General features: G+C 48.0%; 2 protein-coding genes and 1 long non-coding RNA gene across 6 annotated transcripts in view; 1 reads left to right on the top strand and 2 right to left on the bottom strand.

Annotated features, from left to right (window-relative positions):
* The window catches only part of MCU (mitochondrial calcium uniporter), an 84667-nt gene extending 81621 nt beyond the window's left edge, over window positions 1-3046 (bottom strand). For both annotated transcript variants that reach the window (XM_086752029.1, XM_086752026.1), the window contains exon 1: window positions 2870-3046. In XM_086752029.1, coding sequence (XP_086608155.1) covers window positions 2870-2983 — 114 coding nt within the window. In that variant the 5' untranslated portion in view covers window positions 2984-3046. The remainder of the gene's footprint in view (window positions 1-2869) is intronic.
* Window positions 3047-5097: 2051 nt separating this feature from the next.
* Window positions 5098-7804, bottom strand: LOC147600070 (uncharacterized). The gene is made up of 2 exons (XR_015259054.1): window positions 7680-7804; window positions 5098-7213 (listed from the first exon to the last, which is right to left on the bottom strand). It is a non-coding gene; the product is annotated as an uncharacterized LOC147600070 (long non-coding RNA).
* Window positions 7805-7909: 105 nt separating this feature from the next.
* Window positions 7910-22655, top strand: part of MICU1 (mitochondrial calcium uptake 1) — a 95100-nt gene continuing 80354 nt past the window's right edge. For 2 of the 3 annotated variants that reach the window (XM_086752782.1, XM_086752780.1), the window contains exons 1-3: window positions 7910-7981; window positions 8989-9080; window positions 18586-18747. In XM_086752782.1, coding sequence (XP_086608908.1) covers window positions 18587-18747 — 161 coding nt within the window. In that variant the 5' untranslated portion in view covers window positions 7910-7981; window positions 8989-9080; window position 18586. Of the gene's footprint in view, window positions 7982-8227; window positions 8257-8988; window positions 9081-18585; window positions 18748-22655 lie in introns of those variants that run through there. The other variant, XM_086752781.1, reaches the window with a different exon arrangement.

The raw sequence follows: 22655 nt of genomic DNA, 5'->3' as shown, positions 1-22655 counted from the left end.
ACAGCGCTCGCAACAATTAGCAGTCAAAGAAGTCACTGCTGGCGCATAGAAAAAGAAACCACACGCAATACTTGCATTCCACCTCAAATATTTCTTCGAGAGTTCGGACCTTCTTGCCCGTTCTACTGTTTGATGCGATCACAGCCTCATTCTCTCCCCTTTACCCACCTGGAGGGGCTGGTTTGTTTGATTTAATGTACCGTCCTCTCACAGTAGCCTGGTCAATTGGTCCAGGCTCCTCCAGCATATTTTATATCCCTTTTGAAAGAACTCATCCATACGACCAAAACTCATTTAATTTACCACGTCTGCTAGAAACCAGCCATCCTGAGATGCAACAGAGTAGGATTTTTTGGTACTAAAACCAATACTGCACAGCCATACCTCATATAATCACTCTATTAATTACGCCTACATTACACAAACTCTTCCTACCTATTTTCTCACATAATCTATTGACTCAGGAAGCTTATACGGTCCAGTCCTACCACAGAGCAGGATCAATTTATCATCAGCCATAACTGATTGATGTCAGTCTAACCTGCCCTAACCACCTCCAATAATGAGGATGGAACAGCTTTCCCAGGAAATAATTCAGCGTTTCACTACTTCTCCTGTCAGCACCAAACCAAATCCCGCTTCTCACGCTGTAAGCCCATTACTTCTTCTCCTACCCAACACAGGTTTTCTGTTTTTCTGCTTCCTCTTTGCAGCAACCTCCTTTTGATTTTCTCTTCATTAATGTTCTGGTTTTGTTTGGGGGGGGGGGGAGGGGGGGGGGCACTAAGGTGGTACGACAATTACGAAGAGCTGCAGCTGCTGTCATTTCTCCTTGGAGATCATTTATTCTAGGATTTGGCAGCTCTGGGGTCTCTACTCTCTCCCACCAGTCCATATAGTTTCTCAAGCGCAGCGTGATGGAACGGATAGCTCATCTTTTCTATGAGGAGATAAACGGGCACATCACGGATTCTGGAAAAAGGAAGGGTTAGGATACCCACTCCGAGCAAGATTTCCCTTGATCGCGACGCTCAGCGAACTGACTTGCGTACAATCTCCCTATTGAAAAGAAGAAAAACCCGAAACCACTGCAACACCACAAATGGCTAGCAGCCAAGCTGCCAAAAATCAAACAGCGTAACCCAACGGGTACTAAAGGCAGAAGAACTCAGAAGAATCATCAGTCCACAGGACACAAGCAAAATCCTCCTTCTTCCTCGAGCACCTGAAGGAGACGGCTTAGAAAGTACGATTTTGGTACCGTGAGCGTGCCCACACTTCAGCCACCTCCGCTCAGTTAGGGCCACAGCAGCAGCAAAGCGTCCCAGACAAACAGAAGAGATTCAGGATATTTTTTAACGGTTGCTGTTATTCTTCTTGCACATTCACTGCTACACTTAGCCTGAACAGCAAAATCAAGCACGAATCTGAGTCTCTGTTAAAACAAAGGTTTCAAAGGTCAACTTAAATTTCGATAAATAATTTATTATTTTCTGGGCTGCAGACCGCTAGAAGTGACAACTTACACGATAAGTACGAAAGCTGAGGAGGCTGCTCCACACCCGACCAGAATCCAGGGTACCAGCGGCCTCGCTTATCAGCTTGGTATTTACCACAGTCTGAAGTCAACGCCGCCAAACAAGCACTTCACACACGCGAACGACCGCGCCGCAAATACGGGACCGACGCGACCGAGACACTCCACACCCGACAGAACCTCTGGCTTCCCACGGCTGTGAAAACACACCGACACCGCCAGAGAAACTACCGGCGCCCTGAAGATACGAGGCACAAACAGGACCCTAGGGACTCAACACGCCGAGCTCAGAGCCCCGTCGCCCGATGAACGCACGATTTCGGTGCCTTCTGGTAGTTTCGCAATTAGCGGCTTCAGCAAAACAAGCGAGCGACAGGTGCACACCTCCGACGGCAGCTCCTTTTTTACGGGCAGCGATAAAACAGATTGTGGCAAAAGCTGGAAGAACATCCCACAGTTACGTACTGTTCCCTTAGTTTAAAAAGAAGGAGAAGAAAAAAAAATGTCCCGGTATTTTTAGCAAATCTCTCCAGCTCCAAGACGCAACCTGCCGCCTTTATAGTTTATTTTTCCACCCTGAGAGGCACAGTAAGCGACGCATGTGCCGCCAGTCTTCTCTTTTCTGGTAAAACCGGTAAGCATGCTGCTTCTGCTGGGGAAGGGAGCAAAAAAAAAAAATGCAACAAAATGGCTTTTTTTTTTTTTTTTTTTTTTGCCCCTAAGGCTCACCAAGCAGGATTGGGGTTCGGGGAGCCCCCTCAGTGCCTCTCCCCTGGCTGACCTTGAGGGGGGCGGCCAAAAAAAAAATTAAAAGAAAAAAAAAAAAAAAGAAAACTATTTAAAAAAAAAAAAAAAGTGAAGATGCGGTGTGCAGCTGCGCTCGCCCTGGCAGCAGTGCCCCGGCCCGCGCGCCCCCCCCTCCTCCCCCCCCCCCCCGGTTCTGGGCGGCCCCGAGCGCCACCTGGCGGCCGCGCGCCCCCAACCCCCGCCCCCCGCGAGCCCCGTTCCACGGTACCGCGGGCCGCGCCCGGGCCGCTCCCTATGGAAAGAGGCGGGAAAAGGCGCCGGCACGGCGCAAAGCGGAGCGGGGGGGGACGACGACGACGACACGGGGACGGGACACCGCGCTCTTCGCCGGGGCGGAGCGGCGGCGGGAGCTCGGCTACCGCCCGCCCCGCTCAAGTTTCGCCCGGCGACGGCGCTAAGAATAACGCTGCCGGGGCCGGGCCGCCGCCTCCCGGGGAAAGGCGGGGAGCGAGCCCCCCCCCCCCTCGCCGCGGGTTGCCGGCACCGCGCCCGCCGCCTGAAGGGCACGGCTGCCGCCTTACTCACCGTCCGGTGTCGCTGTTGTTGGCGGCGCCGCCCCAGCGCCGGGAAGCAACCGGCTGCGGGGGGACGGCGGCGGCAGAGGAGGAGCGGCAGCGATCTGCCCGCCGTAGCCGCCATCGCGCCGCTGGAGCCGCCTCACGCTGCGGCGGTGGCAGCGGCGGCGACGGTTGCTGCTGCCGCCGCCCGGGCGGGGGGGGGGGGGAGCGGGGAGGAGAGAGGGAGCGGCGGGGCGGGGCTAGCCGGCGGCGGCAACCAATGGCAGCGCTCCTTTCCGCCGGCCCGGCCGCTCGTCAAGCAAAACCCGTGCCGTCAATCGGCACCGCCCCGGAGAGGCGATTGGCTGCTGCCTTCCCTCCCTGGGCGGTGATGGGCGGAGCTGCGCGGGGGCTAGAGGGGCAGGGAAACGCCTCGGCGGGGAGGGGCTGGGGCCGCTGCGAGGGGGGCGTGGCCACTGCGAGGGAGGCGGGGCCACTGCGAGGGGGCGTGGCCAGGGATGGGGTCGTTGGGAGATGGGGTGCGGCAGGGGATGGGGTGCAGCAGGGGATGGGGTGCAGTGAGGAGGGCTTAAAAGCAGCTGGGCTCCTGTGTTATTTTTATTTTTTGAAGCCGAGGAGCCGGGGTTGTCACTGCACGGAGGGATCGGGATGCACCGTCTCCTGGGAGGTGAGGAGAGGAGGATGCTCGGGAAAGGAGAGCGGCTGGAAATTAACGGGGAGAAAACTCCGAGGAGGCCGAAAGCACCGGGAACACACAGGCGCTGAGGGGTTCTTCTCAGCTCTTCCCCGAGAACCGTCACTTGGGAGCCGCCCAGCTTGCTCCTCCCCCTCCATCCTCATCTCTGGCTGGGTTTCCCCGCTTTTCCCTTCCTTTGTCAGTGGGGAAAACGTGGTTGAAGCCCTCAAGCCTCGACTGTGTCCTTCCAGAAGGATTCACTCACGGTCCTTCCAGTGTAGCACATTGAGCACTTCAATAATTCTTTGCTTTTTCTTGCAAGATCAAGCTGTTGGAGCAGCTGCTCTGAGCTCCGCTGCTCCGCCCGGATCGAACCTTTGCTCAGCCCCTGCTCGTTGTATTTCCATCTCCTTCCAGGCTGAAAATCGACAGCAGGGGGAAAAAAAGGCTTCAAAAGAAGGATTTTGTGCAGCGCAAACCTCTGTGATGACCCCGGGAGCATCCGCACTGGAAGATGAAGATGCTCCCGCACGCGTCTCGGCCAAAGAGCTGCCTCGTGGACCGCGGCCAGGCTGTCCCTCTCCGGGGACATCAGCCTCTCCCCAGTATGGTTCACAGCATCCCCACACAAGGGGATGAAAAGCCTCAAAATGGCAAAACTGGGGTTAATGCAGCCCCGAGGAGCTGGAGAAGGGAGATTACAAAGGCAGGAAAGGGGGAGGAAGGAAGTCCACAGGATGGGGAAGGGCAGAGGATGCAGCCCCAGCAGCATTTTGGGGCAGAGCCGCCCCAGCCTGGCTGGAGGAGCAGACCCTGGGCTGCAGGACCAGAGTTTAAACATTTCCAGGGAGTACTGGGCAGGGCTGGGGGAAGACGGGCTGCGAGCAAAGGCCGAGGGCAGCAGAAAGGCCAATAATTCATTAGCGAACCCGTGCTGAGCACGCGGGCGCTCATTACGACGCACAGAAACGGGAGTTAAACGCGAGCCCCAGGATCAATACCCCCTGCAATTAAACGAGCCGGCAGGGAACGGCTTCTCAAGAGCACAGGGGGTGAGAGGGGTGAGGATATCGGCACCAACACAAAACCCTGACTTTTTAAGTCAAATAGCTCCCTGTATCCTGCTCGAAGCATCTTCCACTCTCGGAAAATCTAAATAAAATAATCTATTTAACGAGGCTTTCTCCTGGTGCTCGTAATTATAGCCGGCTGAGTATTGGAAAGCTGCTCCTGAGAATTGATGGGGAACACCACGCCAGCGTTCGCAATTAATATTATCGCCGTGGGAAAGACTGAAGTGGAAAGCTGAAGCCTCAGACTCCCATCCACCACCCCAACAAGGCCGACGGAGGCATGGATGCTGTCCTCCTGCAAATAAAATGGCGGTTTAAGAGAAAATGAGTGTGCAATGAGCCATACGCACACTCAACACTTTGGCTGAGACCTGAGCAAGCCCCAAAATGCTCACATTAAATAAGCCAGAACAAAAAAAAAAACAAACCCAAACCAAATGGTGTCTTAGTCCGCAAGCTCAGCACTTTGCGTTATTTAAATTTAGGATTTAACCTATTTTATTCCTGTCTGGGGCTACAATACTTGCAAAAATCCCACACGCGGAGGTCAGCGCACGTACAAAATCCGGCAGGCGCGTCGGGCGTGGGTGGACGAGGAAATTCGGGACGACACCATGCCCAAGTGCATTTTATCTCCTTTTACTTAGAAGAAAGGTCAGTGCTTTCAGACTAACGCAGATAACACAGCGCAGCCCTGAGATATGGGGGCAGAGTCTACAAGCCGATAAAGGAACGGCACCAGCCATTTCCATAAGCTGAGCACCGGCTGGTGGAGCAATTTTTTGCAGGGTGGGGAAATGCCCCTGGGCTCGCCAGGACGATGGTCCCTGTCCCATCGCAGGAGCTCGACAACAAACCTCCGGTTACCCAAACACACCAGCATTCGCTCGCCGCGGCGTGTTCTCCTCCCACCTCCTCTTGGGATCTGGCGTCTCCATCAGCGACGGCCAGGCCTCCGCGTGCCGCCGCACCCCAGCCCCGCAGCAACCCCTCCAAGTCTCTGGCATCGCCTTCAGCCTCGCCAAAACCTTCGTCCTAGAAATCCCTGCAGCATTTTCACTGCGGGAGGGCAGTGGCAGGATTCAGCAGCCTCCCGTGTTCCTCAAGAGCAACGGCTGTCTATTTATGCCTCCGGAAAATGCATTTTTTAATGGGGGTTCATTAAAGCCCGAAGAGAGCCAACCTAAGAGGCATCTGGAAGCAACTAAAATTAAAACACCTAAAATTAGCCTCCCCAGCAATGAATCCTCCCTCTGATCTAGATGCCGGAGCACACATGACCCAGACGTGCCTTTCTCATTTTCCCTTCCCGCTGTCATCCCATTCCTGAGCTGCCGGGCACGGCCCCGGGAGCCGATGCGCCCACCCACAACCCTGAAGAAAAGAGCATCCCCCCAACTGCGTTTGCCAGGGTCCCTCCCGCGGTTCAAAAATCAGCCTCCGAGTTCACATTTTGGGACTGTCCCATCTAAGCAAGAGCTAAAAAAACATTTAGCTGTGCAAACCATTTGGGATGGGGACTCCCAAGCATCGCTCTGTCCTGGGGGAACAACACTTCCCCAAATCCTGGCTGTGGTATGTCATTTCCTTCCCAGCTCCTCTGCCATCCAAAAAGGGCCCTTTTGGGCGAGATGCTCAGGCACGCGCTTTCCTGATGATCAAATCTTATTAGTACATGAGATTAATTGAAATCACAGCGCTGCTGGGCTGGCGTGATGCCCTTAGTGCGGCTTTCCTCTCCAATAAATCCTGCATAGAAAGGTTTATTGCGTTTTGCATCTCTGGGCCGCACCCCATTGGCGTTAGCAGGTGTGTGTGGGAGCGCCGCAGTCCGTATGAAGGATGTGCTGTCACGGCTGCAGCGGGGCACAGATTATCTTTTCTATCTTGATTAAGGAGAGCTTTCCTACCTGCGAGCATTGTCCTGAGCCCTTCCCCGCCATCCCCAGTACATGAGAAAGTTTGTGGCGGTAGGAGGCATCCAGCTGGCAGCTCAGTGGAGATATTTCCCTGGGTGTTTTGTAAATATTACGATTAATAAACCCTCCCATGAAGATTTTGTTTGTAAATTCAATAGCCTAGGGAGGAAACCCAGGCAGAAATAGGAGGACATAGTTCATCCTGCCCGGTCAGGCTTGCGGGCACGGCTGGGAGGGTGAGGGATAGTTATAACAGCCCATGATTCCTATGTCATTGCTAATTCAGGCCGTGCCGCACTACAGCGGCGTTGGCTCTCCTCGCCGTGGGTCTGGAGCCAGCAACGGTTCTGGACCCCGCAGAATTACCTGCTCAGGAGGCACATTTCTTACAAGAGAATCGCTTCGGTTTTCCAAGTGAATTATCATCGGAAACACGCAGGAATGCCAGGGGAAAAATAAATAAAAGGCAAGAGCAAGCAGTTCAGTTCATACACTGCTAAGGAACTTGCCATTTAAGTGATCAGCACCTGAGAAGTCAAATTTTCTGCATTTCTAGAGTGATGGAAGAGTTCCCTTGTTCTCCTTGTGCTGGGCTTGCAGATCTCTCAGAACACTCTCCAGTGCCGAGGGCACCTCCAGGTGTGGGCTCACGCAAACGGGACGTCCCTCTGTGAAGCGTTTGCCTGGAGAGAGAGAATGAAGAATTACCTATTGCAGAAACAAAGCTGTGGAGATCCAACAGGACGTGGGGGAAATGGCCAAGGGCTCATATTATATTTTACACTGGTGCCTTAAACCTACATGTGGGTACCTCAGACCCCGCAGAGAGGCCCCCCAAACCCTGCATATGGACCCTTTCAGGCCCTGTTTATACAGGCTGCTCACACCCTATATACACACTCCTGAGACCCCTTTCTGGACCTATACATAAGCCCCCCAAGACCTTATATATAAGCCCCTCAGACCTTATATACAGGCCCTGCAGGTATAGGCCTCATGCTCTACACACAAGCCTTTCAGGACCTAGATATACAGGCCCCAAACCGTACACACCTTTCAGAACTTATATATACGCCCCTGAGACCCCATATACAGCTCTCGCAGACTTTATATACAGGCCGCCCCTCAGACTCTATATGTAGGACCTACAGGAACGCTCCTCATACGGCGGGTACATGTCTTTCAGGACCTACGCACGCAGACCCCCTGAGACCCTACCACACACAGCTGTCAGGACCTGGACAGAAGATCCACTGCGCACGGCTCCCGGCCGCCACTGAGGCCACGCCCCTCCTGCCTCAGACCACGCCCCCGCATCCAAACCACGCCCCTTCACGGCAGACCGCCCCTATTTGGACATAAGCCTCTCCCCCTTCTCCCGGCGCGGCACCGCCCGCGGGAGCGCGGCTGTGGTGGGCGGGGCTTGTGCGCGCTCCGGCGGCGGGGTTGAGGTGAGCGGGGCTGGGCTGGGCGGGAAGAGGAGGGGAGGGGGGCGGCTCGGCTGGGCATGGGCCCTGCGCTGAGGGGAGAGGCCCAGGGCCGTGGAGGAGGAGGAGGAGGAGAAGGGGGGGGGGGGTCTAGGGCAGACGGGGGCCGCCCAGGGCAGACGGGGCGGGGGGGGTGGAGCTCAGGCCCGGGGCGGGGGTGCTCAGGCCCGAGGCGAGGGGCAAGGCCCAGGGCCGAGGCCCCAGGCGGGACAGGCTCAGGGCTGAGGGGAGACTTAAAGGTGAGGAGGGGGCCTCGGGGCTGAGGGAGACCCCCTGCCCCGGGGAAACCTGGGCTTTGCAGGTCGCGCAGGGCTCGGGTTTGGGTTTATTGTTGTTGTTACTCTGGGGCGGGGGGGTTCTGGCGGCATGGCCAGGGCTGTGTGAGTTACTGCTGTTTACTGCTGTGTGTGGCAGCGAATGTCAAAGCTGTTTTTCTTATCAGCGGCTCCTTAAACAGCTGTAGCTTCACTGAACGGCCAGACTGTGTTTGTGGTGCGTTTTGCCTTTGGGAAAACCTTTAGGGTAAATTAATAAGCTGTGTAGAGTATAGGAAGGCCTAATCGTCATCAGGAGGTGGTTTCTGTGTCCCCTGTTTGCCTTCCCTTGGATGAGCTGCTTGGGAATGCATGGGTCCGGGGGGGTCTGCTGAGTAGGGGTGTGGTGGTCAAGCAGGAAGGATTTTTTTCTGAGGCTTCATTCTCTAGAAACCTGAGTGTCAACTCAGACTTGACTTAAAGTAAAGCTTTCACTAGCTTTTTTTTTTTTTTTTTTTTTAAAAAAAAAAACAAACAGGTGCCTAATGGTTTTTTCCCTCCTGCTGTTATTTGGCGGGTAGTCTGAGATGTGAGTACTGAGGTCGGTATGTGTGAGCACTCATATGCAGAGCACGACAGCCAGAATGGAAATTGCCTGCAAAACGTTGCTGGCAGCAAAGAGTTAAAATATTTATTATGTTTCTTTCTTGTTTTTAGAACGCAGCCCTGCAATTGCTGAGAAATAATTCCTAGTGTTCTTCATGACCACCTGACCTAGAAGCTGGGGGCCAAATAAATTTGGGCTACAGGTAAGGATGGTGTTGCTGCCTGCTGGGGTGTGTAACTTGCGGCATGCTGTGGCTGTCCTCTCCAGTACTTTTAACTCTGCTGAATTAATCAGGTGGCTGATATTTACCTTTAAGTCTGCTCTGTTTGGAGTTATTTTTGTTCTGAAGCATTCACCCAGGATTCTTCCTAATAGTGTAGGCAAACAGGTTGCCTTTTTGCTGTGTGTAAAGTTGTGATGACTTTTCTGTTGGGAGGCCTCGGGCAGTGCTATGTGATTTGTAAGGAGGAGCAAAGCAGGCATGGGAGCAAGCTGTGGAAGAAGTCTACTGCCTGGAGCTTCCTATCAACCCAGCCCCGGCTGTACCACTTTCATAAAATATAAAAACAAACCCAAACCTTCCGAAAACCCAATGCAGCTCACCGTTTCTATGCGCTCAGTAAAAACTTAATTGAACGCAGGGAGGTACTTTTTAAAAAAACAACAAACAAAATGAACTGAAGATGCTTAAACCGTGTGTGCTTGTCCATCTGGAGCAACAGAGCACTTCTTGGCCAGCATAGGGGTATGAGGCAGATGTGTTCTAGCGACATCACTGCTCACTTCTCTGGGACTCTGGAGGAGGTCCTGGTGGCCACTAGTATCAGGCAGCAGCTTCTTTAGCCCATGTAGCTGCAGCCAGAAGAGGGCATGGAGGTTCCCTGTGGCTTTTAACCATCCTCTTAAATTTTCTGAGTATAATGTGTGTATTCAGCAGTGTATCTTAAGCTCTTGTAACCCCTGGTTGTTTATTTACTCGTAGAAACGGCTTGTTCTCCAAATAACCCATTTTCTGCAGAAACTTTTGTGGTATTCATTATGCTTCCTGCCGTGGAGTTTATTTTCCTGTGTTCTGGATTTAACCTCTGTTGAGAGCAGCTTTTACTTGCAATCCCACCATTGTCTGGAGCTGGCAGTACCACTGCATGAAGAGATCCTCTTGTCTGGGGCGGCACCGCTGCGGGTGTGGGGCGGGAGAAGGTGAAGCGGACCACAGTGCTGATCCTTCTAACTGGGAATTTTGAGTAGCCGGGTGTGTGGGAACACACAACCGAAGGCAGGCCAGCTGCTTGTGCTAGTTTGTAATAGCAGTGAGTGTGTGTCCTTAAATGCTTTGCGTAAACAGCCTTTGATTCATTACCTGGTTTCCTTTCTGTCCCTGCAGCTTGTCATCCTTCCTCTGCCTGCCACAAAACAGATCAGTGGCTTAAAGCAATGGTTTTCTGATTGTGTTTTTTAATAGAAAATAGTTGGTTTCTCTAGGATGGGGTTTTTTAGTCTTTTAAGTCTCCAGGGTCTCTCAAGCTCAAATTCTTGAGGTTTTCCTGTTAGTGTTACAGTTTATAGCTCTTTGAAATCAAACCTGAGATCCTCATACAGACAGCAAGAAACAAGACCGTGGTTTGAGGTGAGCGACGCTGCAGCTGACCTGTGCTTGAAACATGAGAACTGCGAATCTGTGATTTGTAGCGTGTCAGTCTGTGATGTAGACAAAGCCGGTCTAAGTCTACGGCAACATCCCAGTCAGACCAGTACAAAATCTTAGCTGCGATACAAACACGAGGCAGACCTGCAAGAATTGGTGGCTGCCTTATGCCGGTCAGTGCTAAGGAATACAGGAGGATTCTCACTGTAGTAGATGAAACACAGATGCTGAAACTTTTTTTTTGTTTCAGTAAGATTTCTATTTAACATTTCTTTGCATATGTGCCACCAAAATATGACTCTCTGGACAGGAGAGGCTTTTTCTAAAGAAGAAGGTGGCTGTGGGCTGGAGTAGGTGATGTTTCTATTTACAAGACACAAGGGAGGGGGGAATTATCATACGGTGATATTCAGTTTCTCAGTGGATTCACAAATCTTAGGAAAACAGGTACAGACTTCACCACATCAAATTCTGAGATGGTCTTTTTGTCTGTCCACCTCCAAATAGAAATTTGTCCTTTTCTGGATCTGAATATGTATCTGCAGGTAACTCAAGCCTGTTGAACTGCCGCTTTCACAGCCTAGTGAGGCTTTTGCTTTCTCCTCGCAATACTTAAGCTTTTCCAGCATTATTTTCTTGTGAAATCCATCTTTATTCATTAAAAATTAACACTAGTTTCTTGGAGCCAAGTAAGCCATAAACACCTCTTAAATCTACTTTTGCTGCTCTAGGGTTTTTTGTTTGTTACTTTAAGGTACGCACGTTGGCTGGAGAAAAGGCAGGAATTTCAAGGAGAGTCTTTCCATTTGGTATGAAAGCTAGGAATTTTCAGGAAAACCACATCCCAATGACACAGATTGTGGAAGGCAAGTTAAATCACTCGGGTCATTGAGCAGCCGTATTCCTGCTGGCTGTAACTTTCTACAGAAAAAGGCAGAAATGTTGTGTTTTCTACCCAGCTGCCAACAGTTCTCTGACAAACACTTGCTCCTCAAATCTGTGTTGTTGTTTTCCTCCTGCAAAATTGCCTCCAGTGTGTTGTGTCTGCTCCTTTGGCTGGTTTGCAGAGACAGCCTGATTATTTGGGAATAGTGACTGAAAAAACAAGTTCACATTGGACTGATTAAGCTAGAAGTAGCTCATGAAATGGGGTCATTATCCTTAAAAATGGGTGAGATGAGCTTTTATTTTGTTTGATTTTTGTTTTTACAGCTCCCCTAGTTACCTGTGGCTTCTATGGAGATGCTACTAGGGAGTTTGTCGGTGCTGGGGTTTACTGTAATGTTTTCTAGGTAGAAAAGCCCAAGGAGTAGGCTGCATTTTGGGGGAAGGAGGGTAAAGGAAAACTTCAGCCAGGAAGAAGCAGCATTTAGCACTAATTTCTGGAAGATTGTAGCTGCCCCTTAAAAACCTACTGTGCATTACTGGGGCCTGTGTGAAGTAGCAAGCAAGTATTTTATCCTTATTGAAGGTGCTATTTTCAGTGCTGCTGCAACAGATGTAATCAGTTTATTTTGTTTGGGAACACTAATTTTTCATTTGTTTCTCAAAAGCTGCAGTTTGTGGTGTCCGCATCTGCTCACGAGTCCTCTAGTGACTCAGCTGGTGGGTTAGGTTTGGGGTTGCTGTTGAGCTTGCCAAGAGATGCTGCTTCTGCCTTTGTAGTTGGCACCAGAGTCTTTATCCCAAGTAGACTTTAAATGTGTGAAGGCCCGTGGGCAAAGATCTTTCCCCCGTAAGTAAACACTGCTGTCTGCCTTTCAAGGGAAGACCAAGGCCAAGCCAGCTCCTGACCTACACCCTTATAAATAATCCAGCTGTAGTTACTAATAATGCAAAATCAAAACTTCTGTGTGCGTCTTCACAGCATGTTGTCTTCTCTACTTAGCACTGAAGATGAGTAAAATTATTTTCAGCCTTGTTGACTTTAATCGTAGGCTCTATGTGTCTGTTTGGGGTTCATAACTCTTTGGCCAGTTTGCTCAAGTCTCAGGCTAAGCTTCTGTGGAAACAGACTTGCTAAAAACCCACCTGGGCGGCTTGTACAGCCCAAGGAGAGGTGGTTATTTCTTCTGTATAGTACTTGCTATCTTGCGATGATCTGCAGTTCTTAGCAGACTACTTGTTTTTCAAGCAGTGAGAGCCCAGGTGGGGATATCTGGAGCTTAAAAATGGGATGAGGAGGAATTAAAACAGCTGACAGTAACAGAGAAATGTGATTTTTGCCTTAATTTAAATCTAGCTAACAGTAAGGATGTATGTATTAAATTGAGGGGAGGAACTTCTATGCATAAAAATGGTAGTTTAAGTAGTTGGATTCCAACTAGCTATGGTTTTGCTATTTTATTTTCACTTTGTGTCTTATGATGCAAAATAATCAATTTGGCAGAATAAAGCAGCTGATCAGGATGGCATAAATAATGGAATCTTAATGGATATCATCCCAGTAAGTCATTACACTAAATAAGCCACGTTAATGGTGAGGTGATGGCAGAACACCAGAATGTGTTGGTAATGTAATATTAGACTGATTTTTTTTTTAAAAAAAATCTTATGACATGCAATAGCATGGCTTTAATAGCAGCTGCGTTAGAGCAGGATGAAGGCTAATACTCGATCTTGGCTTTTTGAGGGACAGCAGGAGGACTAGTGATGGCTGGGTGTAGTTACAGAGCTGAAGAGTTGGCAAGTGAGCGCTTTCAGGGCTGAGGATTTTTGGAAGAGGTGAACCCTTGCTGCAATGACAGTTAAAAAGAAATTGCCAGGCTGTGGCTTAGGTTTCTGCTGAAGAACTGACAGTGCTTTATGGATTAGTGCTTTGTACACTCTCAATCAGTTTGAATTGTGCTCCAAAACAAATGTGATTCCCCTCTCGGGCAAAATTAATGTGATCAAATATTGCCCCAATCTCACACCCGAGAAGAAATTACTTTTCCTGCGAGATTTTTTTTTCATATTCAAAACTGATTTATGCATCTCAGTAAGCTAATAACTTCAGTAATGTGAGTAATCCTTTATCTGAAAATTGCACTAGGTAAGGTGAAAATTTGGAGTTACAGGAGAGGAAAAAAAGCAGGAGTGGTTTGATGTTGGGGATGGATGCCTCAGTACCTGGAATCCATCTCTGGGCAGCCTTTGTAGGAGTGACCCTTGTACAAATCTCTCTCACTGGTACCAGTTTGTAAATGGGACGTGTGGAGAACTGGGAGGAGGAGAAGTCAAAATTAAGAACTTAATTGTGGTGGAGACAAGTTTGATGCTAAGAGGTTTTTTCCTCTTTTTTCCTCTCAGATTATTTTCAATAACTCTATGCTGGTGTTGATGGTGAAACTTCTCTCCCGGTTGCTTTGCACTTCGGCTTGTGTCTTGACTTTTCCTTCTCGGTGGATGTACTTGTGGTACTTTCTTCCCCATTGCAACTTTTCCTTCGCCTCGTCCCAATAATCTTGAGAAGACAGAGACAGGAGAGCTGGGAACTCTGCTGCTGCTGGCTCACTGCTTCTGGGCACCCCACACCTTCTTGAGCCGATGCCGCTGGCTTCAGTGGGCAGGGGTGAGGTGAAACTGAGAGTCAGGGGCTGAGGTGGAAACAGGTGAGGAATTTTCCTACGTCAGCTGCTGGGTCAGAGGATGTCTTGGTGCGCCCTGGCAACGTCAAACTTTGCTTTTTAGAAAACATGGGGCTTCAGAAAGCTCCTTTAGTGACTCCATCTCAGCCAGTGCCTGTAGAGGTCTTTCTGCTCAGCAATGCCTCATAAATGCAAATCTTTTTTTTGAAGAAGAAGAAGAAGATCGTACCCCGTAACAATATTTTTCATTTTAAATTTACAATTGACATTCTGCACTAATATGCAAGTTTACTGTGTCCTAGTGAAATAAAAAGTGCCTGTTCTCTGCTTAAAAATTAAATAGCCATCAGCTTATTCAATTAGTATTCTCCCTCTTGCATGCTTGTGCCACCAAAGCCAGCTCTGATATAAAAAAAACTGCTTTAAGTGTGTTTCATCTTCAAAATTGAGGTTGTTCTGGGTTCTCAGGAAGGGAGTACAAAAGGTTCAGTGCTGTGGGGTACCTAAATGTGAAGCATTCTCTTTTCCCTGTGCTGGGCTACTTGCTGCTTTCAGTCTTGAAACCGTCACCTCATTAGAGTGCTGGAAAAAGGGAGCAAGTTGTTATTTTTCTTTTCGTAGCTGAAAAAGGATGCACATTCAAAAATGAAGGGCTGGACTGCTGATGCTCTGGATGTGGCTGAGGGGAGAAGCAAAGAGCCTGTCTGAATTTCTTTGCAAAGCAGGGGATTGTTGTTTGGGAAAATAAAATATCCACATCAAGCAAGAACGTCTATAGCTGTTGAAATAATTTTGCATTTCTTTTAAAGTGATCGGGATGTCTTCAGTTTGAATGATGCCCGTTGTGTCTTGAGTCGGAAGCGGTGCTTCACTGATGGGTTTGTGGGTTTCCGGGATGTCAAAGACGCCAACACATATAATGCTAAATTACAAATCCGTCAGGCTTTCGGCTGTTCCAGCTTGCTGGCGGTGTGTGCCCAGAGAGCAGGGCCCTGGGTGCTTCCCTGGTGGTCGGTAGAGCTGCTGGGGCAGAAACGCGGCTTAAACCACGGAGCTGGGCCCAAAAATGTGATGGCGAAGTGGACAGAGTGCCAGGTCCCAGGACGGGCTGTCAGATCTCTTTTGGCGAGGGTTTGGGGTGAGGTGGATTGTTTTTGTGGTGTTTTTTAGGGTTTGTTTTTTTTTTTTTGAATGTTTGGGCTCTGAGAAATGTTTTTTGTTGGAGCAGCTTGTACTTAAGGGTGGAACAGACAGTAAAACTCTTTTAACATCAAGTCTGTTAGTTGATTCTTCTGCTTAAAAAAATAGTGCCCATTTCTTCTGGCAAAATGGAAACAGGGGAAAATAATCTTTTTTTTTGTCCAAGGTTATTAATTCAACTTTTGAAAGTAACTGTAGAGCTGTTCTGAGCAAGAACTTAGGACTGGCTTATCTCTTAGAAACAAAAATACGATCTACAGATTCCTTGCAGGGGTATTGCTAGAACGTGGTGCTAACTTTTTGTTTGATCCTTACGTTCAGACTTATTTTTAATCCTTCTAATAGTGAGCACCAGCTTTCTTGAGTGATCTGGACTGAAATGCCTGGAGCTTTTAACAGAACATACCAAATATCATGGTGCTTTTGATTTAAAACAAACAAAACGCAGCTGATAGAGATTGTAAAATTGTATGTGAGAGGCATGGAAAATTTAGCTTCCGAAGTGCTTGCTTTTTTTTTTTTTCTTCTGAGATAAGGATATTCTTTATTTTAGGGTTATTATGGGAACTGCCTGCTTTCAGCTCTCTCAGGCAATTGTCTGGGTGAACCTCCCAGCACCACCAAGGATGGAGATCACTTGAACAAAGCAGATAATTTAGTGTTTCTCAGGGCTCAGACAGAGAAAACATTTATGCAGCACTGTTGTAGTTCGGCCCCAACGGGGACCAGACTACGCAGTCTCTCTCTCACTCCCCCCACTCTCTGAGAGAACAGGAGGAGATTTGACAAACAAAAGAAAACCAGGGAAAAAAAAAAACCCAAACACGCGGGTTGAGATTGAACAAAAAGTAAATTTAACAGTAATGACAGAAGAAAACAATAGAGTGATGGAACACAAATACAGTATAATAGCTCACAACAGATCTCCACATCCAGTCTCTTCCAACTAGGAGAGCCTCCCTTCAGCACCCTCCTCACTTATATACTGAGCATGATGTCAGATGGGATGGAATAGCCCTTTGGCTAATTTGGGTAAATTAACCCCAGCTGTTAGCTAATTAGTTAACTATCCCAGCCATAGGGGCTACCAGCTTCAGTTCTCCACCCAGCTCAGGTAAATATTAACTCTATCCTGGCCAGAACCAGGACAAGCACTAAAGCCAACAATTCGAGATATTGTAAAAAAAAAATAAAAATCTCTTCAACTAAACTCAAAAGTAAGCACTGTGGGGCTTGATTTTCATTTTGACTGATTAAATTATACTGGCAATGCTTCCCCTCATCCGTTACATCTTATGCATATAAAGCTGTAATTAGGATGGGGAACCCAAGTCAAGGCAACGCTAACAATGTGGTGAAAATAACACTTGCAGAATTTTCTTTGCATTTGCAACAGAAATTCATCCCCGGAGATGAAACGGGAACATCAAGTTTGTGTAGGATGGAAATAACTTTGAATTAAGAGCTGTTTTTCGTAACAAAATCTTCTGTTGTTCAGAGCTGGAGAAGACTGGAGAATAAGCGCTGCTGGCTAGCTCTATTCCATTAAAACTTTAATTTTAAGCCAATTTATTGTTAAAGGGATAAAAATGGTAATGCCAACTGCAAACTTGGATTTCAATGTGTGCACAGATGAATATAAAGTGGATGCTATTCAGATATGCCAGCTGTGAGCAGCAGAATTTGTGGGTTTTGCCCATAAACCAGGGTGGCGAGGGATAGATGCCCTGTGGCTTTACCCTGCCTACCAAGAACATATTGCCACCTCCATCCCAGCCTGCCATCACCTACTGATGCTCCATCCCATCTCCCTTGCCCCAGGACTGTGCAAAATCCTTACATCTTATAGGAAAAATCATCAGTAAGGGATTTATTAATGATTTTTCATCATTTATGCTTTTCTTCCCCTCGCCACATATTTCTTGACTGTGCTGTGAAGCCTTCAGATGCATCTCCACCACCTCTTGCCTCAAAAGATACTGAGCTCTGGCACTCAAAACTCCCTGCTGAGTATTTTGTGTCTTCCCTCCCTCTTCCTCTCTTTCCCCTCCCTAAATTCCCATCACCGGTTTGTGTTGTGAAATCCCGAGCTGCGTGTTGCTGTAATCAGAGGAAAAGAGCAGTAATATATTCAGCTCTTCAGAGCTGAAATGAGAGAACATGCTGCACACGTAAGGTGTGTGTGCGCAAAAAGGTCCCCAGATTCTCATTGTTGGAAGCTAATGGTTTAGCGAAACACCTTGTGTTGCAAAAGCAAGTAGAAACTGATAGATGTGACTGTATTTTGGTGTTCTGTGGTTATTCGCTGGCTAGGAGTGTTTGAATAGAGCAGTAAGAATGGGGAACAAAAGGAAAAAATCCTTGGAAATTCTCTGGTTTACCATTCTGATCTCAGCTTCTGGATATTTTTTTTTTTTAAGGCTTACGCTGTGATTGGAAAACTGAATTTGCATCCCTCTGGAAATAAAAACCTTTCTTCCACTAAAAGGTGCAGCACGTTTTCTTTTCAAAGGGAACATTTACCCTTCACCTTCAGTCTCGTGAGCTAGCAAAAATGGCCTTGTCTCCTGCAGCTGGTGTGTGTGGCCAGACCACATTTCTGCAGCTCAGATCTCTCCGTTGTAATCATGTTTAGATTTGTAGCTCTGGTTTCCCATTTGTCTCTGTAGTGTTGTGTGTGTGACGGGATGTGGGTTGTGTTTTGAGCTTTGACACTCTGAAACTTGCCTTCTACTTAAAGTTGAATATAAATGGTTCCAGGCTCCAGGCTAGCTAAAAAAGTGACTTAACAGTAGCGTTTTCTCAAGGAAATTTAAAATGACTGGGTTGGATTTTTGTTTGGTTTGCTTATTTGGTTTAATTTGCCTTTTAAAATCCAGCTGCATCTTTCCCTCTGGCCAAATGGCTCTTGTTTGCTGTAGTTGCTTCCAAGATCTACCTGCGTCTTGCGTGCCCCACTAGAGCAGGAGTGTGCGAGTATTTCCTCTTAACAAAGCGTGCTGGGGAAAGGCTGAAGAGGAATTTGAAAAATGCTGTAAGAGCAGCTGAGGAAGTAGTTGGGATGTGACAGCAAGGTGTGTCAACCAAGTGTATGCCAATATGTAATCCTCATAATTTGCTCTTTGTTAGACGGGTTACACGTCTGTTTCAGAACAGCTAATAAACATCTGTGACAGTTATTTTCTGTAACTTCTCCTATTTTAGAAAAAATGCAAGCAAATCTCTGCGGGTCAGCACAAGAGTCCACAACTGGAAGCTGTTCGTTGCTTTGCTAATGTGTTCTCTTTCAACAGGATGTTTCGCCTTCGATTTCTTCCCGTTGCGGCAGGGCTGTCTGCTGTTTCGCGGCGTTACCATGGGACAGCACATCACCCCAGGACCAGGCGTAGGCTCGCGGTGGTGGCTTTTGTAGGCGCGACTGCAGCGACAGCAAGTGCCAGGTTCCTTTGGCAAAGGTAATTTTTTTTTTTAATGTCTTGCCTGAGACCTCATGCTGGTTTAATCCTGTGGTAAGTACCTGCAGAGGGGTTCTGTGGGAACCACAGATCTGTGGGAGACTTTCTAAAGTTGTTGCTTGTCCTGCTTCTGCTGTGTGGAAGGAGTGGCTGTTGCTGGCTCCCCGTGGAGCTTCTTTGCTGCTGTGAGTAGCCAGAGAGATGCAGAAAAGCTCGGGGCTGAAGAGTTTTCCTCTATAGCCATCCTCATGTGGGCTGTTTGCCCTTGGCGGGGTTTGCTCCTGGCTTTCCTGTGCGTGGTGATGCCACGTGGGTCTGTGGTATTGTGCAAAGAGAAATCAGTTGTCTCGACCAAGGTGGGTGAAAATGTTGTGCTTTCAGCTTCTGGGAGAGCTGCTAGGGACAGGACACTTGGCCAGAGGGTGCTACTCTGGTTTTCTTTGTGTTCTGCTGACTGCTTCATGTATAAAACATAGCAGGGGAGCAGAAGGGGACAGTCCATCCTTCGATGGTGAGGTAGCTGCACAGGACTTAATGTGGTTCTTTTTTTAAGGGCCAGAGTCTGAGCACACCTACTCACAGCTTTTTTGTCTAACTGCAAGGAGAGAGGCGATATTTGTGTTTGCCTGAGGTGACCCTCACTGAACCCTGGACCCGTGCCACGTTGGAAATAAATGAAGGACTCCCTTCTGTTCCTTCAAAACGTGGGAGCAGTGTGGCACCAGCAGTGTCACTCGAGCTCGTGGCTACATGGCTGCAGTTAAGAGTCTGAAAATCAAGTCTTTGCTGAAAAGCCATTGTATTTTCACTCCAATATTTAGGTGGCTTATTGCTGCCTCTCAGCTTCCCTAGAGCTAAAGGCTCTAGTTTTAATGCAGCGGGAGGAAGGTGATCGTAATTGTTCTGATTGTGCCTAGACCTGCCAAACCTTGATATCTGCTAAAAGGAGTTGCTCAGGCTGAGGAACAAGACCGTGATCCAGCACAGTATTGTCCTATGCTGCATTTTGCTAATTATCTACACTTATGTACTGCCTGTGTCCACGGGACCTGAATGATGCTGCAGGGGTGGCCAGGATAACGCCCCTTTTCAAGCGAGGAGGGTTTTTTCCGCCTCAGACATCCTCAGCATGATCGTAAAGTAGGTAGGACATCATGTCCTACATAAAGCTGTCCCAAAGACACAGAGTTAATAACTCCCTCCTGCAGCAGGTTCACTCCTGCTTTTAAAAACGGCCAAATTGTCACTTGTTAGCTTTGCCTTTTGTCAGGAGGAAGGTGCTTCCTGCAGCACAGAGCTGCTAATGGCATGCAGAGTGCTAGGTCAGGGTGATTTCAGGCAGTGATTTTTAGCTCCTGGAGTATTTGACTGCTCCTTGGAGGCCCCTGCATGCTGTGGCCAGACTTGACCTTGCTCAGATGAGAGTGCTGACAGAAAGCAGACGAAGGAGAGGGGCAGCCTCTTTGGAGTAGCATGGTCTATGATCTCCCCAGTCCTCATCAATCTGGAGAGACTGATTTGCTGTGATTATTATTTTATTTCTTTGCTTGCTCTCTCCTTTGTCTCCTATAAATTTGTAAAGCCATGTCATTTGTAATGACATACTGGGTTATTCAGGTGGCTACATCCTGGGTTATTACAGTAAGTAACAGGAAGCATAATGAATTAGTTACAAAAGGTGAATATGTAACGCATGTAGCCAGGGAATGAATATCAAAATGTCACTGCGGATGTCATTTATAGACTACAGAGAGAACTGTCCATGTGCAGCTGAGTATTTACACTTAGCAGTAAGGGAATGTTGGTTTATTGAATGTTGCAGTGGTATGTACATGAGAAGCAGGTTAGGGACATCCTTTGCAGAACCAGTTCTGTTGGTGCAGTTAGTGTGTCGCAGGTAAACAAACTGCCATGCTGCTTTACCTTCGGTTGGTGAAGCAACCGTGCTTCATGGTGATAGAGGACTCTCCTGTGCTGCGCGGTTAGTCTCCGAGGGGTCCAACAGGCCCTGAGTGCGACTTTCTTAGCATCACAAAGAATTTGTCCTTTTGATGGCAGATGATGCGAACGAGGAACGTGTGCCTGCTAGTACTATGCTTTACCTTGGGTGGTCTGTTAGCGAAGCTGAGATACTTCATTGCCCTTTGAGTCAGGAATGCAGTAAGGGATGCTCTCCTGCAGGCTGTCAGTGAAGTTTTCTTTTAAGATGAGGGATGTCTCCCTTTTTTTTTTTGTTTTCGTATAGTTATTTATCTTTACCGTTAAGGAATTAAAGATGTAACAGGCTGAATCAAGAAGCACTTGTAAGTCTTATGCTGCTTGGACTAGGTAAGTAGAAGATGATGCGGTGTTAGAGGAAGAGGAGTAATAAAAGGAGAAGTATCTCAGACTTGCATTTCTTTTTGTCATCTGCATAGAGCCTTGTGTAAATGCTCTTCTCTGCTGACACACGGGAACCAGTACTGCAGCTCTCATCACTACTTTAAAAAAAAAAAAAAAAAAAAAAAAACAAACCAAAACCCCAAACTTGCTACTTCAAAACAGATTCATTGTACTGTTGCTAATGAGCCTTGCGAAAAGGGATTAATATGGTGATGATGATGGAAATTACCATGGCCACTACTTAGCCTGAAGATAGGATTTCTCGGGTGGTTTCAGAATCTCGTGAGCAGCCTGAAACCGTGGTGTTTTGGATTGATTCTGTAGGATATGCTTTGAGCGCCATCAGAAGCCAGGACTGGGGTGAGGAAGCCCACACAGAGGTAGATGAGAAGTTAAGGATTGAAAAGGTGTATATAAAAAACCACAGTGGTTGTATGATGCGAAAGAAAATACTTGATTTCGTGTCTTCCTAAGATGGGAGGTGAGTTGATGAGATCTTCGTGTTTAATCTCCATCTGTGTGTAGCCTTCTGCATAACTGTCCGTTGCAGGTGAGTGTTGGTCTTGTTGCCTTTGCTGTCCTCCAGGATCTCCTGCTGCCTGCTGTTGATGGAATAGATCTCATCTAAATAATTGTACGACGGGAATAGCTAATGCTGCTCAGTTCTGCTGTGGTGTAGAATACTTCAGCAATGCAAATAACTGAGCTTAGGAGACTAATGAAGTTGACTCTTTCTAAGCAATAACTTAAACTCTGAGGATTTCCAGCTGGCAACAGAAGCAATTAAGTATTGGGGCATTGGTATAATGAACTGAATTAATTAATTGAAATAAATCTTGGCGCAGTCATTGGCCAATCTAAATGAGGCATTAATACATGAGAAGTACTGAACCTCACAGTTTGCAGCAAGCTTAATGTTTGTTCAAGATATTTTGTTACTGAAACTCCTATAAAAGCTGGTTAACAACATCATCTTTGCTACTAGTGTGTTTGTGTCTAACGTGGTGCTTGGTCTTATTTGGCTGCATCCCCGTGGCCTTACTCTGTGCTCTTCTGGTTCTTGCCCCTCCCCTGTGTAAGCTGAAGCAGTTTAGCTTGAGATACACCCATTTTCCAGCCCGGATGGTACATCCTCATGGTGTTAGAAGCTCTTCAGGCTGCACTCCTCACCAGCAAACTGAGCTGGTTTGGTGCTGGCTGCCACTCTTGCAGATTTCATTCCATCTCTACCATTTCTTCCTCTTCTTCCACCCTTTTGGCCATACTATGTCAAGTGCCCAGTTGCTTTGCTGGAAGATGCTCCGTAGAAGAGACCCCTCGTTTTGCTTGCTCTTCTGACCTTCACTGCCTTTTTTGTTTGACTTCTCTCCATTGATGCTTCTGGAATTAATTTTGAAGCCTAGATCAGCCCTTAGCTAACTCTGTTTAAGAATGCATTGCTTTTTTTGCGTCAGCATTTTAGGGGCTTTAAGGTAATTTGCTTAGAATACATTTTTAATGGCAGAATTGCTGGAAGTCATCTTCTG

This window comes from Chlamydotis macqueenii, chromosome 7 (genome assembly GCF_036417535.1).
Source record: "Chlamydotis macqueenii isolate bChlMac1 chromosome 7, bChlMac1.mat, whole genome shotgun sequence".
Taxonomy (NCBI): Eukaryota; Metazoa; Chordata; class Aves; order Otidiformes; family Otididae; genus Chlamydotis; species Chlamydotis macqueenii.
This window is presented reverse-complemented; position numbering and strand designations above follow the sequence as displayed.